This window comes from Cryptomeria japonica, chromosome 3 (genome assembly GCF_030272615.1).
Source record: "Cryptomeria japonica chromosome 3, Sugi_1.0, whole genome shotgun sequence".
NCBI lineage: Eukaryota > Viridiplantae > Streptophyta > Pinopsida > Cupressales > Cupressaceae > Cryptomeria > Cryptomeria japonica.
The window spans coordinates 955,364,368-955,384,186 of NC_081407.1; the positions used below are offsets into that span (position 1 = coordinate 955,364,368).

Below are 19,819 nucleotides of genomic sequence, written 5' to 3' on the forward strand. Positions count from 1 at the left end.
CCCCGCTTTTCTTGAGGGTGGCAAGGATACGTGCTGAGTGTATAGTACTTTGCTGATCAATCGCCACATTTCAACAAGTCACAACTCTAAAAATTGTAGAATGAATGTGAGATGTTATGTTTGTGGAAGATTTGCACATTTATCTAATCAATGCAGAACATAAACCAGCATAGGTTGTGGGAAAGCTATTCAGAAGAATAATGTGACTTGTTATGCATGTAACAAGATTGGACATATCACAAAATTCTATAGAAGTAAAGGATCACCGATAGACAACAAAAGTTCTAGCTTGAAAGGTAAAGAAAAAGTTGAAGAGGTTAAGCAAGAATTCTCAAAACAATGGATTAGAAAAGTTGATCTAAATATTGGGAATACTCCTCCACCAGTAGAACCAATCAATACTTCACCTACAGGACAGAGTGATGCTTCACTGGCAAGATAGAGCAGCGCTCCACCGACAGGAAGTTCTTCATCAAATTGAAGAAAGTTTCCTTGAGGGTTTGACAATCTAATGACACGTGCTATTATTCCCTCGGTTAGAGATGAGAAGTTTGAAATTACTTTATTACCGGCAGACAATGTTAAGTGAATACTTAACTGGCATGCATTTAATGTAGTAGATGGTAAAGTAACACTATAAATTTGTGGTTCTAGCTCCATTTCATTTCACCGAGATTTCAAACCTACGAAGAGTGCGAAGATTCCAAGCTAAGGCATTTCGAGCAAGAGGCAAGAACACTTCAAGCAATCATCCATCCTAAAGGCAGTAAAAGGTATTTATCATCATGGCATCCACCTCTGCACTTGAATATATAGAAAACCCTGCTGTAGTCGAGGTCATAAAATGCCCTAGGCCCGTGTTTCAATTAGTTCCCGAGGTAGCAAACAAAGATGATACCTTAGCTGCTTTTTCTCAAATTCCTAAGGGAGTTGTTTATGCTGAAGACCTCAGAATTTACATTCATTGCAACATTGAGGAACTAGGAGATGAAGAGATTAAAACCATGTTTAAATCTGTCATGTCTGATGAATGCGGTAATGTAAAAGATGAACATAAGATCATTGAAACCCTAGGATTTACAGAGATCCTTAGCATTCCTGAATTCCCCAAGGATGTGATTAGGATAGTCTTAAGCAGGGTACATGGTGAATTTTTTTGGTTAGATCCAATTCACAAAATCACCAAGGAAGCTATGAAAGTTGTCACAGGGTTACCAACCACCGGTAAAAGGCCAGACAAGACTAAAAAGGTCTCCAATGACCTAGTTATAAACCTAACTGGTGCAACATCCGACAGAAGGTCCTTAAGAGTCAATGATGTAAAAGATAATAATGTAAGATTTATCAACATGATATTAGGATATAAGGCAACTCATGCAAATAGACTCAATTCAGTGTCAAGTCTGTGCACTAAAAGTGCTTATGACATGGTCACAGATAATGCAAAGATTGATGTATGTGAGTGGTTGAAGGACGAATTAATTGACAACTTAGGCAAGATTAAGAAGGACAAGAAAGAAACTTTTAAGTTTGGAAATCTACTAGTATGTCTGATGCTACATATAACTAAACAGGTTCCTGGTATAGGCTACAAAGAACTTGGATATGATATATCGGTAGGTAAACAACTAACTAAACTATTCAACAATATGGAAGAAGATAAGGAAAACAATATCCATGATTTCTTTCAAGCACTTAAGGCCAAAATGAAGAAAAGAATTAGATTATCACAAAAGATTGTTGACAAATATAAGTATGAAATATTCTTTGTAATCAAGAAGGATGAGATCTGGATGGAAGCAGTCATCCCTAGGACAATCTGGGTAACATAAATGGGCTACGAAATAGATGATCATATAATTGAAACTTATGCTAAAGCACTTCTAGAAGCCCCTAAAGAACCTAAGGAAAAAGTATTTGGTAGTGCAGAAACTATTGAAAGCCAAATACAATTTAAGAAAAGAGTGAAAAAGGTTGAGGCGGTTGTAAGAAAAGGTTCTAGGCAAGCAAAGGAAATCAAGGATAAAGTAATGAAACAAATCGGCATAACAGAGGATGAGTTAGAAGCTCCACAACCTGAAACTCACCTATCACCGGTAGGCACATCTTCAGAGAATGACATGCCTACAACTTTCAAGAGAGTTGTAAGGAAAAGAGATCCCTCACCGGCAACCACACCCTCACCCAGGAGGACAAGACAAAAACAACAAACAGTGAGATCTCTGGTAAGAAAGGCTACACCAAAGAAGAAGAAAATGACACCCGGGAAGAAGAAGAGGACAAATAAGGACTTGGCTCCTCTTGACATACTATTGAATGAAATTACAGAGGAAGGGAAATTGAAGAATATAGAGAAACTATATGACACTCTGACAGTTGATGAAAAAGAACAAGTAGAAAACAATGTTATATTACATATGGATATGTATAAGAAAGTTTTGATGGAAGTAGTAGATGAAGTACCGGATGAACTATTTAAGAGATTGGAAGCAAGAAGACAAGCAGTAATAGAACTTGACAAGAAAAAAAAATAGAAAAGCTACTTGCTGTATACCCGGTGAATTCACCTAAAGAAATTGATGACTTAATTGCTGAAGCCAACCGGTCAGTATTTTCTACTGCACACTGACACATTGCTTTAATGGTTGGAAGAGTTAATGAGGTGATTGAGGAGATAGAAAACGCATGGGACATTTTCCTAGTGGAAAAAGAAAAACAAGAAGAATACATGAGCCACAAACCTATAAAGGTATATCAGAAAGAAAGAGACAAGGGTAAAGGTAAAGTTGGTGGACTACCCAGTATCAAGGTTAAAGACAACTTACCCCCACCTCCTTTTACTCCATCGGTAACAACAACAACTACAAAAGATCAACCGATAGTTGAAAGTATGGATGTAGAGGATGTAAATCCTAATCCTAAAGTCTTATATACAGTAGATGTTGATACACAAAAGATCAACATTGTGGTAGACAAAGATACAACTGATAAGACATACATGGCTAGTGAGCCTCCAGTAGATGAGCAAACTGAAAATACACAAGAGAAACCGACAGATGTCAAAGAGCAATAGGTAGAAACTCAGACTCAGACTGAGACAATGCAACAAAAAGAGAAACAAACAGAGAAAAAGGCTCCGGAACAGGAACAACAACAGAAACAGGAACAGGTTCATGAGGAAACAGTGCCACCAACAACTGGAGAAGTAGAAAAACAATTGCTTAAGGAAATGCAAACACAAAAAGACCTACCAGAGGTCAATACAAGCTTGGTTACTTCCACTGGCAGTACTCAAATTATAGGTTCCTCATCATCAAGCTACAAATCAACTAATGTGATTGAAGTACTCCTAGATTCAATTAAAAGGATAACAGATTGCAGCTCACAAGCTTATAAAGCAATATATGAGACAATCCCAGTTTTGAAGGTAATTGCTCCTAACTATAATATAGACAATAAAGATTCTTTAGGACAACTTGATACCTTGTGTAAATTTATCATAGTGAACATTGAGAAAATAAAGGAAGAGACATTGAAGGAAAAAGTAGAATTTGAAAAACAAAAATTCTCTGAGGATCAAATGAAGAAGTGTACCAAGGATTTTGACACACTTCTACCGGAACTATGTAACTTATTGAAAGAGTACAAAACTCTATACAAAGACACCTGTAAGACAAACTTTTTGATTGTAGATATAGATAAGAAAATAAGCAAGGTACATGATGAAATCAATAAACTTGCTGATAATTTTGTTAACTCACTTGATACATTATCAGTTTTTGAGCAAAAGATAACAAATTTTGAGAAAGAATTACTTAAATTAGAAAGAGAAAAGGAGAGAATAGTGAATAAGGCAAAGCATCTGAGATTAAAACCGAGTCCAAGATTGGACTATCTAGCATCATTGCGGAAGGAAATATCTGAGGCATTGATACAGGGACAGAAAACACCGACAGAGCATTTGTAGCATCTCACCGGTACAGTTAAAAGAACAGAGACAACAATAAGAGACAGTAAAAAGTTTATAGAGAGTATAAACTTGATTTTGGTGGATCTATTTCAAATTGTAACTACCCAGTTACAAGGTTGAAACTACAAACTCTACTGACATCTTGACAACCTTTGTCATTGATGCCAAAGGGGGAGTAGTGGTATGAGAAAATTCAATATCACAAGAATTATATGCTCAGGGGGAGCACACATTTTTGGTAACATTTTTGGACTTCATATTTTTGGATACACTTTTGAAATTTCTCATGAGTGTTGCCATCAATGCCAAAGGGGGAGATTGTTGGCATATGCACACTCCAATGAGACATTATAGGTGATTGAAGGTTTTGTCATTGATGGCAACCTTACAATCCTATGGCATCGGCAAGGCATTACACCAGCAAGATAGTTCACCGGCATCAACGATCAGACTCTACACCGGCACTCAGACCACCGACACCGGCACAAAGAAAGGAAGTATATCGGCACAGAGGCCGATAGGATTTTGTTATATTATATTTTGTTTGTTATTGTAAAAACTTTGTAAGCCGACTTGGCATGTTGTAAAATGACTCTTATATATAAGAGAGACCATTGTAGACATTTTTTAAGTTAAGAAAGTGATGTAAGCGAAAAGGAAAAAATATTAAGGTAGACCTATTATGCGAAATATAGGTTAAAGGGTTTATGTAAGAAGGAGAGCAACAACCGGTACTGGATCAGGCATTATAGATGCTATTGTAAAGCAGTACAAGATATTGGATTTGTATTATCCACATTGTAAGTCAGTGAGACTTCCCATTGAGCACTGAGCTCTAGGAAATTGGCCTTCCTGCATGTGCAGGCCCCTCTTGTAAGTAATATTCTCTTATTGGCTAGTAAGTGGATATTGTGGGTCACAAATCCCACCGAGGTTTTTCCCATACCGGGTTTCCTCGTTAAATCCTTGTGTTATGGTGTGCTTTTCATGTGGATGTTTTTAATTCTGTTTATTGCATTATTTCTTGCAAACCGGTACACTGTTATAATATGTTCTGCATGTTTTAAGATAAAAAATTCTACTCACCGGTTAGATACTGATTCACCCCCCCCCCCCCCCCCCCCTCTCAGTATCTGTGGGAATCCTAACATTAACTACCTATAGTGATGCAGATTGGGCATGATGTTTTGATGACATGATGAGTACTAATGGTGCTTCTTCTTCTCGGGAGATAGACTTGTATGTTGGCATAGAAAAAAGTAAGAATCAATATCATTGTCAACAACATAAGTAAAAAATATAACTGCTAATTCATGTTGCACACAAGTCCTTTGGATGGTGCAAACACTTTCAGACATCAAGGTACAAGTTCCTAAACCAATTTCCATCTTGTGTGATAACACCAATGCAATCAACATCTCTAAAAATATTGTACAATACTCAAGAACAAAGCACTTTGAGTTATAAAAAATGCAGTTACTGGGAGTTATGTTTCTACCATAGACCAAGTAGTTTATATTTTCACTAAACCATTGACAAAGGAGGTTTTTGAAAGTTTGAGACAGAGGTTGGGTGTCTTATGCAAGGTTCTCTGTTCACTAATTCATTAGCTAGTGATTTGGTTTCAGGGGGAGCATATGTCTTTTTCTTCTTTGTTTACCAAAAACCTCTTGTTTCTCCCCATTGCCATTGATGTCAAAGGGGGAGATGAGATCAATAATTCAGTGAGTTGTATTTGTACTGATTTGTAGAGATGTCATTGTTTTTTATGGTAAAGTTTTTCATATGCCCTAGACAGTAAGTTGACAATAAAAGTGAGTTGTATTTGTACTAATTTGAAGAGATGTCATTGTTTGTTGTTGTAAAGTCCATTCATATGCCCCAAACAATAAGTCGATAGTAAGAGTGAGTTGTATTCATACTAATTTACATAGATGCCATTTTTTCCTGTGGTAAAGTTCAATCATATGCGCCAGACAGTAAGTTGATGTTGATGTTACAGATGTTTGAGGACTTCATGGGCTATAGGAAGTTGTTTGGTTTGATTTGGTGATAGTTTGGTTTGTTATATGGTGGGAAACATGTAACAGGAAGTTCACTTTTATAACAATAGTTCGACCAAAAGTGTTTTGACTTGCCTTGCTAATTTTGTTAATGTTTGTCTTGTTTCATTGATTAGAGTAAAGGTGTTTTAGAATTGCAGGTGATGAGGATAAGTGTGTTTCTTTTAGGTGTATAGGAATCTTTTTGACAATGGTTGGATGTGTAGGTTGATGGTTGATGATGTTGGTTGACATGAAGATTTTTGTGTAGACTAATGTACATTTAGATAGGGGGAGAAAGAGTGCAATTACTATAGATGTTGACATAAACGCCAAAGGGGAAGTTTGTTGGCATTGGTTTGTCATTGATGTCAATAGTGTTGTCAAGGAGTTGTCAACAAGAGATGTTGCAACTTTAACAAAGGTTAATACAAATGTTGATGTTCCCTAGAGTCTAAAAGTCTTGTAGCATGTGAAATGTGTATGCAAGTCTAGAAAGTTTAAGATACGAGTTTGGAGTGGGTAAGAAACAGTCTTATTAATAAATTGAAAAGTTGAGGTTTGGATTTTCAAAGCTTTACCATTTGTTTTAATAGTTGCATTGCAAAGCAGTTTATTGCTATCCATGGTATTGTATAGCAGAGTAGTCTTTGAAATGAATGCCTTCTCATCATTAGGATAACATTTAATGAATGGTCATCAAGATGCATTGCATACCTTAGTATTATGTTCTCTTGAAGTCTTAGTGTAGACATGCCAGTTGCAGATTGTAGCAAAAGTCTTGCAGCATAAATTTTTGTATACTGTCACTTTGGCGACAAGGACCTGTGATAGAAAGCGGTTATAGCGACAAAAAATTTATATTCATGGCAACTGTTTGAAACTTTATTGTTTGGTATTAACAACATAACATGTAATATTAATAATATTAATGTTTATGGTAATTCCAAAGGTTGGTGTTTTCTTGGTATGATATTTAGTGGATATTTAAGTTTTCAAATTTTCAAATACCAATGGTTAGTTACTAAGGCAAAATCTTGATGGGTGGTTGCTGGTTCAATTATTCGAATAATGGACTTTTCAACTGCTCAATGAAGGTTTAAAAAGTGATGAAATCTTGCTCAAAAGAGGTTGATTGGAATGTGCGGTGAAAGTAAGAATCATACCTTTGCAGATTGTATGAAGATCTTTACAAAATGTTAATATTGTGATACAACAAAATGTATGTTAATTGCAGAGATAAGAAAATGATTGGCATTATGATGATCTTGTTTAAGAAAATCTAATAACGAATGGGTTGACATGATATGAGTGTGTATGATAGAATTGCCATATCTGGTATCAATGTTTGCATAAACAAATTGTTCATATTCAGTTTTGTGTTACAGATAAAGGCACTATAATCAATGATTTATAGTGAAACAAAGTGATTGGGCTTGGTAACTGTTTTGATTTGTATGAAGGGGTTGGTTCTCCTTGGAGTTGGTGCTCCTAAATTTGTAAGGATTTGATCATCCTAAGGTTGGTGCCATGAAATTGTAACTAGTGAGGTTGCTAGTGAGGCTTATTTAAATTATTTTTGAAGTGGTTTTTAACCCTTCAAGGGTTTTCCACTCATATATCTTTGTGTTATGGTGTGCATGTATAATTCAAATGATATATAGATTGGCATATGCTTTTATGTTGATTGAGTGTTATGCAGTGATCAAATATATGTTTTTTGTTACTCGATAAGCTTGTCCTTTCAAAAAGTAGTTGTTTTATAGACCATTGATTCACCCCCCTCCCTCTCAGTGGTCTGAGTATTCCAACACTTCTAAGACCTTAAAAAAATACAAAATAACATTGCACAAAAAGGTATGAACTCAAGATAAATCCCCTTATAATATAAATACATGCATGTAATCTCATTCTCAAAAGTATAATTTTTTTACTATAAGTAAAATTTAGGCTTTGAAAAAAATACAATGAAGGTTACAATATCAATTTTTGTGAGTATGACTCTTACATGTATATACCACTGAAATAGTTAAAATGTTAACTTTCTCAAGGAATGGTAGAGTTAAAACAACAATATTTATGCATGCAAGAAAGGACAAAAAACTACTATATTACTTGAAATGTTATAAATTTATATCAGTGTAACCCTTGCACCTCCTTTCAGTGCTAGTGCTAGTTTATACTCAAACAAACTTAATTTCGCTATGCAAGGGAGAATGAGCTGAATTATAAGGAAGACTACCATTAATCGCTATGCACAAAGAACAAGTCTAATGAGTTTGCCATATTCTACTGATGACAGATTCCACAGATGACAGATACCAAAATGACATATGTTGACATGTGACTAGATAGGCACATAATGTGTTTGATTCATGGGTATTCACCATGCAAATGGACAAATAATGCACAAGATGATGTGTGTCTACCACAAAAATCTCATTGGCGATGCTTGTGAACGGGAAAATAGCAAATGCAAAATAGCAAATGAAAAAAGATGGAAAAAATAAGATCGATGAAAAATGATTTAATGATTCTAGACGTTGCAATCATCCTACATGCTCCTCTATGAATGTAAACCTTTGATCTCAAAAGCCAACCGATTCTATTCAAATAGAAAACACCTTTGACATAATTAACATAAAATGTGCTTTTATTTCCTAATTATTCTCTTTATTGTACCCAACATAATCTACGATATCTACCGTCTCCAAAGTTTGAGGAATCTTTATGTAATATCTATCCACGTAATCTTTCGTATGGTGCTCAGGATTTTGTCGGTAAAAGCCATATTCCAAAGAAGGGGGATTCTCTTCGTACCTCGATTCTTTGAACATTTCCCTTATCCGATTTATTATCATCTTCTTCCATTATTATCCACTCGACGTTCTTGATTGGAATCACCGACAATTACAATTCCATTGATAAAAGCATTCCTGAAACATTATAAAATCATCATCAATTAATAGTTATCTGTACGTTGTGTTTTCAGGCCAAAGAAGGAGAAGAGAAATGGGCAAGAGACTAAAAGTTATGGTGAAGGAGGGAAAAAATTTGGCTGTTCGAGACCTTAGGAGCAGCGATCCCTACGTCGTCCTCAAATTTGGTCCTAATGTACGTTAACTTCTACTCTGCATTCTTTTCTTTGTTGCATCATACCATGCAAAATTGACATGCTATTTAATTTTGTTACAGGTGGCTTCCACTCGTGTGGTGAAGAAAAACCTCAATCCAGTTTGGAATCAAGAGTTCATATTCCCTGTCATGGATGATAACCATTTACTCAAACTGGTAACAGATTACTCAAACTTGTAAATCATTCAATTTTGTATTATAATAGTTAGATAAACTAGTGATTGAATATGGGTTTTGCAGTATGTGTGGGACAAGGATAGATGGGGACGTGATGACAAGATGGGTAAAGCTGAAATTGATGTGAGAGGTGTAATGGAGAAAGATCTGAATTCTGACAAGGTGGTTTCTCCATGCAAGGAAAACTTCTTGTACAAAGACAGCCATATTGTCCAGCGTCAAGATGGGGGAAAAGTGCAGGAAGCATGCTTGCAGCTTCGAAACGTTGAGAGTGGATTTTTGACCATACAATTAGAATGGCCTCTGTAAAATTATAAAGTTTCACTAATCAAGCTGCCATACGTATGATTTAAATCATTTCTATATAAAATCAAATTTTGTAAGGTGTAAGATATGTATATTTCTTTTGGACAAAACTTGGTGGCATCACCATCAATGTATAGATTATATATAACTGTACTTACGTTGTAAATGTCTTTATCAGCAGCCACCATCATTATGCTGTATATTGTAAGCGACTTTTGTCCTTTGTTTTCCTTAGAATGTCGTTTTTTTTCGTGTGTACGCTACGAAATGTATGCTGCTTTTGGTACAAGAGCTTTTAAGTATTTGGTTTGGTTTGATGTGCTTTTTTAGTTAAGTCGAAACATAATCGACCAAAAATTGATCGACTATATTTGTGTTTGTGAATATAAAATAGTTTGCTTGCAAAGAGTTGTTTGAATGCCAAATCTTGTGAGAGATTTTTTACTTTAATCGACACAATAATATGTTGGTTATTTTCATGAAGTGCAATTCATTCTCATCCACCGGATGTTTTTCAAGCTAATGAGGTTATGATATTTAGCAACAAATATGTTGTTAATATTGTTGTGTAGGCTATGCATGAAGCTAAATATGATAATGAAATTAATAATATCTTTCATTTTGAAAAAGTGAGGGTTATTGTTAAGATTATAGCTAATAACGTCTTTTATTCATATGGGTGTATTTTAATTTACAAATTCAAGACTTTATAGCTATATTTCTTAAATTAATTAATTCTAATTTTTTATCTAATCCCAAATAAAGTGGGGGATAATTCTTTTTATCTATTTTCATTTATTTCTCTCTATATTGTATCTTACAAAATCATAAAATAAAGTAATCACTAATCACTTGAAATAAATTGTGCACTCTTTGATATCATCTTAGAAGGTGGCTTTGTGAAGGGGTGACATATTATTGATATTATTGTTATTTCTTCAAAATTCATTTATTATATAGGGTGTTCATCTAAGTAAATCATCTACATAAACTGCAACGATAAAAATATCATCTTACAATTTCTTCACATAAAAATTTGGCTTAAATTTACACTTTTTAAACCCATGATGTAGAAAGTACCTATCAATTTTCTCATTCCATGCTCATGGTGCTTTCTTTAGACCATAAAGTGACTTCTTTAATTAGCAAATGTGATAAGGATTTTTGTGATTTAAAAAACCTGGTGGTTTGATCCATATATATTTATTCATATAAATATCCATTTAAGAAACCATTTTAACATCTATTTGATGTATGTGCCACCCAATATTGTGATGCAGAGAAGGCCAAATAGTTCACAAAAATATGTATTAATCACCCAAAATGCATATGTGATCCCCAAGTGGAGTTTTTCTCCCAACTCACCTATCTTCCTCACTAGGCCTCTTAGTCATAGACCGACTTGGACACAAACTTGCTGTAGGCTTCGAATTGACTCAATACCTCAAGGGAAGGCTTCTAAAGCATCTTATGACATCAATAAAAACACATTACATGCATTGGCATGGGCCTCTAACAAGTTGGTAGTGGACCACTTCACAACTATACCAAACTCCCAGTAGCCCTACAATACTGCTCTTTCAAGTATAACTTTCTTCACAAACAAAATCAGGACAAAAAAGGGTATTTATGGACACCCATTTTTATCTCCTACAACATATCAAGCTTGTTCTAGGTGTTGTTTCATCTAAAGTACCCCTCTATTTTTTACTGGTATTTTGCCAATTAGGCCTAATTAGGCTACTTTTCCAGAGCAAGTGCCAAAGATTCAAATGCCAAACCTCAAAACTCACTTCACAGGATGAGACACATCACATAGGGTCCAAATATGAAGGTTAAAACACCTAATTGGACTATCCAAGTATTAATCAACAAACCCTCACTTCTACCTATGCTCACTTGGCCTAACACATAGAGATGTTAGGCTAATTTTGCCTCAAAAGGGCTCCAAAATTCACTTCCTGCAAAAATGCTTCAAAACCCACCTGGAGTAACCCTATACCATCCATTCTACCAATTTTGGCAATTCAAAAAGGTGGAATGGAGGTTTTGTTCATATTTTTCTCTTCAAACTTTTAGAACTAGGGTTTCTAGATAGTTTTCAAAAAACCGTGTATAAAATGCTCCAAACTTTATAAAAATTGGATGAAACTGGTGACAAATGAAAGAATACTAGAAGAAATTTCAAATACATCTAGTTTGAGAGTGCAACTCATTTGTACAAGCATGTGATTCACGCTACAACAAAGAAAAAATAGGAAAAATGAAAGAAAGAAAAGTTTATTCTTATTGTTTCTCCTTCAAATCAACTCAACCACCCTTGCCTCGAGTCAAGGAGGAAAATTTATATGTTTTTGTAACCAACCCAACTTGGGAACCAATGTTCACAACCAACTTTTGAACGTGTGACCGTTGGTTCCTCCAAATACATCATAAAGATATAATGTAACATTGCATCTTTTACATCTTTTTGACAATATGGACAGAACTAGACCAATGAACTCAAATTTAGATCCCTATGAGCAACATGGACTCAAATATGACCATAGTGCCCCTGCACCATACAATCGAGGTGGAAATATTCCATTCTCCTGATGAAATGAGCTAATGTACTAAAACACAATGTTGTTTTATGTTATCTTCTAACATCCAGGTGACTTCTTCATTTGGAATCCCTTGCCACTTGACAAGGTACTCATTATACACCTTGTGCCTTGTCCTCTTGATCTCCCTTTTGTCCAATATGCTTCCAAGCTTCATTGGTTCAGTAGGGGGTAAATCTTTCACCCAATCTGCATCAACATCAGCACCTATATCTACATCCACTAATCCCTTGAAGGGGTAAAGATCAGCACCATTAAATATGAGAGAGATAGCAACTCTAGGAGGAAGTTCTATCTAATATGCATTCTCTCTAAATTTATGGACCACCTTGCATGGCCCAATCTTCTTCATTTGTATATTGGTATATTTGTCCTTAGGAAACCTCTTGTTCCTTAAATGAGAAAGCACCAAATCCTCTACTTTGAATTGAACATTCCCCCTCTTCAGATCTACATGCTCTTTATACTTTTCAATGCTTTTTTTGAGGTTTTCTCTTACTTGTTCATGTACATCTTTCATTGCTATGCCAAGAACTTGGAATCTCCATCAAACACAATGGCTAAAGGAAGTCCATGAGTTCTTAAAATTTCTTTAAAGAACAAAATTGCAATATTAGATGCATCACTTGTACACTTGCAAGGAATTAAATGGGATATCTTACTGAACCTATCAACCACAACAAAGACACTATCATACCCCCTTTGAGTCCTTTAAAAACCTAAAACAAAGTCCATGCTCAAACTCTCCCATGGCCTATTTGGGATAGGAAAACGCTGATGAAGTCCTGCATTGGAGGATGTTCCCTTGGTTCTTTCACATATGGTACAATTCTCCACAAATTTTCTTACATCCATCTGCATCTTGGGCCAAAAATAGAACCTTCTAACCTACTCTAATTTTTTGTCAATCCCAAAATGTCCACCAAGACCCCCACAATATTTTTCCCTTATCAAGTTGTCCCTCATAAAGCACTTTGGCAAACACAATTGAGCACCCTTGAAGAGTAAACCATCTTGTAACACAAATTCAACTAACTCACTATGAAAAGCATCTAAAAATTGATTACAAATAGAAAATGCATCTTGAAAGTCATCATCGTCTTAGTACATACCTTTTAATGCATCTATGCCTACACTTTGGAGTTGGATCTCTTGCACCATGAGGGATCTCCTACTAATAGCATCAACAACTTGGTTTTCTTGACCCTTCTTATGCTTGAGTGTGAAGGTATATGCCTACAAGTATTCAACCCATTTCATGTGCCTATGACTCAACTTGTCTTGGCTATTCAAAAAACTTAATGCATGATTATTTGTGAAGACAATGAACTCCCTTGGCAAGAGATAGTACATCCAGTTCTTTAGGTCTTTTACTAAAGCATAAAGTTCCAAATCATATGATGAATACTTTCTTTTGGCCTCATTTAGTTTTTCACTAAAGAAAGCCACCAGTCTACCTTCTTGGCTCAAGACCGCTCCCACTACAAAACCACTAGCATCACATTCCACCGCAAAGATCTTGTTGAAGTTAGGAAATGCAATTATGGGTTGTTGGGCCACCCTATTCTTCAAATATTCAAAGCTCTTCTCTGCTTCATCATTCCATTCGAAACTATTCTTTTTGTCCCCCTTGATAGTATCAATGATAGGATAATAAATATGGCTAAAATTCTTGATGAACTTTCTATAGAAGCTAGCAAGACCATGGAAGCTTCTCACCTCTCCTACTATCCTCAGAGTTGGCCAAATGAGTATTGCCTCTACTTTGGTAGGATCCATCTTCAATGAACCCTTAGGGATCACAAAGCCAAGATATACTAGCTCCTCCTTCATGAACTCACACTTCTTGTGGTTTATCATCAGCTTCTTCTCATTCAACTTCTTCAACATCATGTCAAGGTGTTGCAAGTGTTCTTCTTTGGACTTGCTAAAAACTAGAATGTCGTCCAAATAAACAACTACAAATTTACCCATAAAAGGCTTCAAGACCTCATTCATTAATCTCATGAAGGTACTCAGTGCATTGGAGAGCCCAAATGGAATGACAAGCTATTCATACAAGCCTTCATTTGTCTTGAAAGCGGATTTCCATTCATCTCCCTCCCCGATCCTAATTGGATGGTTGCCACTCTTAAGGTATATTTTTGAGAAATAGCATGCCCCCCCTAAGAAAATCCATCAAAACTTTCATTCTTGGAATAGGAAACTAGTACCTTATTGTGATTTTGTTGATTGCCCTTGAATCAGTGTATAACCTCCAACTTCCATCCTTTTTAGGTTCCAAAATAGTAGGCACAACACAAGGGTTCAAACTCTCTCTTATGAGTCCTTTATCCAACAACTTGAATTTGCTTCCGTATCTCCTCATTTTTCTTGGGTGTAATCTTGTATGCTACTTTGCTTGGTAGACTTTCACCGAGTATGAGGTCAATATGATGACTCACATCCATTATAGGGAGAAAAGAACTAGGGAGGCCATTTACAAATTAGTCTTCATACTAGTTCAATAGTGTTTCAACTTCCTTTGGAATATCATCAACATATGCTATTGTCAAAACTAATTTAGGTCTGATCATGATGGCATATCCTTGCCCATTCTCTTCCTTCAATATCTTCAAGAACTCCTTCTCCCCAACCACCATAACACTAGACCCAACTTTCTTGTCCCCTCCTTGATCTTGTAGTGGAGTCAATGTGAACGAAACTCCATCCTTTTTTTTATCACATTAGAGTTCTTGTGTCCATCATGTTTGGCCCTCCTATCATAATGCCAAGGTCTTCCTAAGAGAAGATGAAAACAATCCATGGGGAGGATATCACACAAAAATTTTTTTTTGTAGCCTCCAATGTTGAATTCTACCCATGCTTGTTCATTTACCAAGACTTGTTGTCCTTTGTTTAGCCATGACACCTTGTAGGGAGTGGAATGGGGAATTCTCTTCAAGTTCAATTTCTCTACTATCTTCTGAGACACCAAATTTTCAATAAAACCCGAGTCTATAACAACCCTACATACCTTCCCATGAGACTTGCCAATGGTTCTAAACAATTGTTTTCTTTGTGGAGGCTCTTTGACTATTGGTACTTTTATGAGTGTCCTCCTCATCATCAAGGAATCACCCACCTCTGGGGCAACATGTTGAGAGGGTGATTTTACACTTTCCTCATCTCGCTCTTGCACAAATTGAGTCCTCCTCTCACCCCCATGAGAAATGGAGACTTCCTTATACATGCATTTGAAAGCTGGATGACCAAATTGGTTGCAGTTGTAATACCTTCTAGAGAATTCTAGAGAAGCTATTGGAGCCCCTACCTTGTCCATTGAATTTTCCTCTTCCATTAGGCCTTCTTCCCCTAAAGATTCCTCTTTTCTTTGTTCTTTGTTCTTGACTATTGATAGATTCTTCTTGTGATTTGGAGGACTTTCCTCTTCCCCCAAAGGATCCTCTACCTCTGTGACTCTTTCCTCTACCTATAGACTGTTGTTCTTGTCTCCTTTTAATCTTCTCTTCTTCCTTAGATGCCATTTGGAAATACTCCTCAACTGTCTTAGGAGTGACTATTCTTATCTCATCTTGGATATTAAATCTCAGGCCATTCAAATACCTAGCCACCTTCTCCCTCTCATTCTCCATATTACTAGACCTTATACTAAGTTAAAGGAATTCCTCAGTATAGGCTACAACATCCAAATCCTTTTGCTTCAAATTCTGCAATCTCCTAAACACTTGGATATCATAGTCTACAGGTAATAATTGTGCTTTAACCTTGTCCACCATTTGGTCCCATGAAGTGATCTTGGCCTTGTTTTTCTTTACCCTCTCTTCATGGTTGTAGTTCCACCATGTCAAAGCCGATCACTTCAACTTGGTTTTTTCAAAATCAACTTTCTTGTCCTCAACTACCTCTTTGTACTCAAAGTAATTTCTTAGAGCATCCACCCATTCTATCACCTCCGAGCACCTTCCATTTTTCCTCCATACATAGGCAGGTCTATCTTCACATTAGTAGTCTCTCCCCTTACAGTCCTCAGTGCATTTAGAAACCTTCTCTCTTCAGGAGCCATCTCCTCTTCTTGAGGTATTTTTAGAGGGTTCTCAATTTCACCATCTTCCTCTTCTTCGGGGTCACTATCTTCTGCAGTCCCCTTACTCCTTTTGTCTATGGATTCTAATGCTTCCTCCTTCTCTCTTAGGGCTCTCAACTCCCTAGCAACCACTGACCCACCATTTGGAGGCATTTTGTCCTTACAACTTCAAATGTTTCCACTTCACACTTCCAATATCTTTCCTCAGAGTAGGTCAACCAGTTCACAACAACATGTATCAATCTCCCAAAAAGGCACATGTGATCCCCAAGTGGAGATCTTTCTCCAAACTCACCTATCTTCCTCACTAGGCCTCTTAGGCATAGATTGACTTCCACACAAACTTGGTGTAGGCTTCCAAATGACTCAATACCTCAAAGGAAGGCTTCTAAAACATCTTATGGAATCAAGAAAAACACCTTCAATGCATTGGTATGGGCCTCTAACAAGTTGGTAGTGGACCACTTCAAAACCATATGAAACTCCTCGTAGCCCTACAATACTGCTCTTTCAGGCATAACTTTTTGTACACACATAATTATGACAAAATAAGGGTATTTATGGATACTCGTTTAGCTCACCTGCAACATATCAAGCTTGTTTAGGGGGTTATTTCAGAAAGTGCCCCTCTATTTTTGACTGGTATTATGCTAATTAGGCCTAATTAGACCACTTGTCCAAAGCAAGTGCCAAAGATTCAAATGCCAAATCTCAAAAATCAACTTCATAGGCTTAGAAACATCACATAGGGTCCAAATATACAAGTTACAACACCTTCTTTTACTATCCAAGTATTAAAAAATAAACCCTCACTTCTACCTATGCTCACTTGGCCTAACACATAGAGATGTTAGGCTAATTTTGCCTCAAAAGTGCTCCATTTTTCACTTCTTGCAAAAATGCTTCAAAAAAAATCTGGAGTACCCCTAGCTCATCTATTCCACCAATTTTTTCAATTCACAAAGGTGGAATGGAGGTTTTGTTCACATTTTTCTCTTCAAACGCTTGGAACTAGGGTTTCTGGACAGTTTTTAGAAAACCATGTATAAAATGCTCAAAAATTTATAAAAATTGGACGAAATTTTTTCCAAATGAAAGAAGATTCAGAGCACTTTCAAATGTATCTGGCTTGAGAGTGAAACTCATCCATACAAGCACGTGATTCACACTGCAACAGACCAAAAACATGAAAAATGAAGGAAAGCAAAGTTTATTCTTATTGTTTCTCCTTCAAATCAACTCAACCACCCTTGCCTCAAGTCAGGGAGGAAAATTTATATTTTTTTTCAACCAACCAACTTGGGAACCAACATTCACAACCAATTTTTTAACTTGTGACTATTGGTTCCTCCAAATACATTATTAAGACATAATGTAACATTGCATCTTTTACATCTTTTTGACAATATGGGCAAAACTAGACCAATGGACCCTACATGATCCAAATACCTCAAAAATGATCCTAAAGGATCTTATTACATATGAACAAACATAAAACTCAAATTTAGATCCCTATGAGCAACATGGACTCAAAGATGACCATAGTGCCCCTGCACCATCTTGTAGCCAAAGAAAGAATATTTTCCACTATGTTCAATTTAATGATAGGAGAAAATGTTTCTTCATAATCAACACCCTCTTTTTTATTTAACCCTTTAGCAATCGATATAGCTTTGAATTTTTCAATAAAACCATCTGATTTAAAATTTGTTTTGTAAACCCATTTGCAACCAATAACATTCTTACCTTTGGGACATGGCACAAGTACCCAAGTGTTTCTCTTTAGTAAAATGCATCACATTCCTCTTTCATAGCTTGCTCTCATTCATTCTTCACTCTAGCTACTTCATATGAGATCAGGTCATGTACTTGTAATACTTTGGCCATGAGAGCGCTACCATTCGTTCCTTGGTTCTTAGGGCCTTGGCTATACATTTATTCAATAGTTCTTGTCTTTTATCCAACTGAAATGTTATCTTCTTTATTATCTCTATCTATAAATAATGGTTGATCACAAATATTACTTGTTTCATTAGTGCACACTCCATCCTTATTGATATAGGGATCATTAGTTGTTGTAGAGTGAGAATAAGTGGTTGGAAGGTGTGAATATTCATCAAAATTTACATCTCTACTAACAAATAGTTTTTTTTTTGTCAAATTATATAGCCTGTTACAAGCCTTTGATTCTTCACTATATCCCATAAATAAACACATATGACTCTTTGGTTCTATCTCTCTTTTCATTAGGAATGGGTGTTGAAGCAATACATCCAAATACTTCAAAATACTCCATTTGAGGTTTCCTACCACTCTATGCTTCTTTAGGGGTGATATTTGGGAGGGCTTTGGTTGAGATTCTATTCATAATATGTGCAACACAAGGAATAGCCAAACTCCAAAATTTAGTATGAAATTTTTTGGAATGCAACATAGAACAAGTCATTTCTAAAACAATTTTATTCTTTCTTTCAACGACCCCATTCTATTGAGGGGTATGAAGAACCATTCTTTGAATCTTAATACCATATTTTTCACAAAATCATACAAATGCATGATTACAATATTCACCCCCACCATTTGTCCTTAAGAATTTAATTTTTTTCTCACTTTGGTTTTCAACTAATGCCATATACTTTTGAAAAACTTCAAATACTTCATTTTTCCTTTCAAGAAAATAAACCCATACTCGCCTGCTATAATCATCAATAAAATTGAGAAGGTACTTGGCACTTGAAAGTGATAGATAACCTGGTTCACATAAATCACTATGAATGAGTTGTAGCGGATGATTAGCTCTCCATTCTTTTCTTGATTTGAAAGGATCTTGATGGTGTTTACCTAATACACATCCTTCACACATGTTCAAGTAGCAGATGATTAGCTCTCCATGCTTTGAAGCTGAAATTCTTGTTAGTCCTCTAACCATATCTTATAACTTTCTATAATTTATACGTTCAAGTATAGCATGCCAAAGTTTTGACATGTAATCAGTTTGAGCAATAAAAGCATGGGAGAGTGTGTGTTCATCATCAACAAACCCAACAAATTTAAAGAGACCACCTTTATGATCAACGCTTCCAGTAGTAAATATATTTTTGTGTCTTTTCTACCTCTAACAAAAAATTGATTAATAGTGACAACAACCTCATATCTAGATTAAGTATTTTAAATACGAAAATAAGATTCACTCCTAATCTTTCAACCAATAAATCATTTTTTAAAGACCCATTTGTGACATTAACAATCACTAATCATGATATAGAAAGTTTCATTTTATTTGCAATAGTAATTTCTTGATCTAAATTCTTCCCCTCATGAAAATCAATAAACAAATATCTATCTCCAGTCATGTGAAATGATGCTCCAAAATCTAAAACTTATCCTTTATTAGTCTCTAAAGCAAGGTATCCCCCCTTAACACTAGATTCACTTTTGGGTCCAAAACTTGCCTCCATATTTGGTAGTTCTTTCTTTTTGAGGGAAGTGGCTATGAAGC

At 35.8% G+C, this 19,819-nt stretch overlaps 1 protein-coding gene across 1 annotated transcript; it reads left to right on the plus strand.

Moving 5' to 3' along the window:
• Window positions 1–8,998: 8,998 nt before the first annotated feature.
• On the plus strand, window positions 8,999–9,727 carry LOC131035622 (protein C2-DOMAIN ABA-RELATED 3-like). Its single transcript, XM_057967351.2, has 3 exons — window positions 8,999–9,126; window positions 9,208–9,303; window positions 9,388–9,727. The coding sequence occupies exons 1-3, from the start codon at window positions 9,025–9,027 to the stop codon at window positions 9,631–9,633; spliced, it is 444 nt and encodes a 147-aa protein (XP_057823334.2). The 5' UTR covers window positions 8,999–9,024; the 3' UTR covers window positions 9,634–9,727.
• The last annotated feature ends 10,092 nt before the right edge of the window (window positions 9,728–19,819 follow it).

Bases quoted from the DNA above. Each gene is read 5' to 3' on its own strand.
- LOC131035622 (XM_057967351.2), top strand. From the start codon at position 9,025: ATGGGCAAGAGACTAAAAGTTATGGTGAAGGAGGGAAAAAATTTGGCT. The intron at 9,127-9,207 runs GTACGTTAACTT...ATTTTGTTACAG, and splicing joins TCCTCAAATTTGGTCCTAAT to GTGGCTTCCACTCGTGTGGT. The intron at 9,304-9,387 runs GTAACAGATTAC...TGGGTTTTGCAG, and splicing joins ATAACCATTTACTCAAACTG to TATGTGTGGGACAAGGATAG.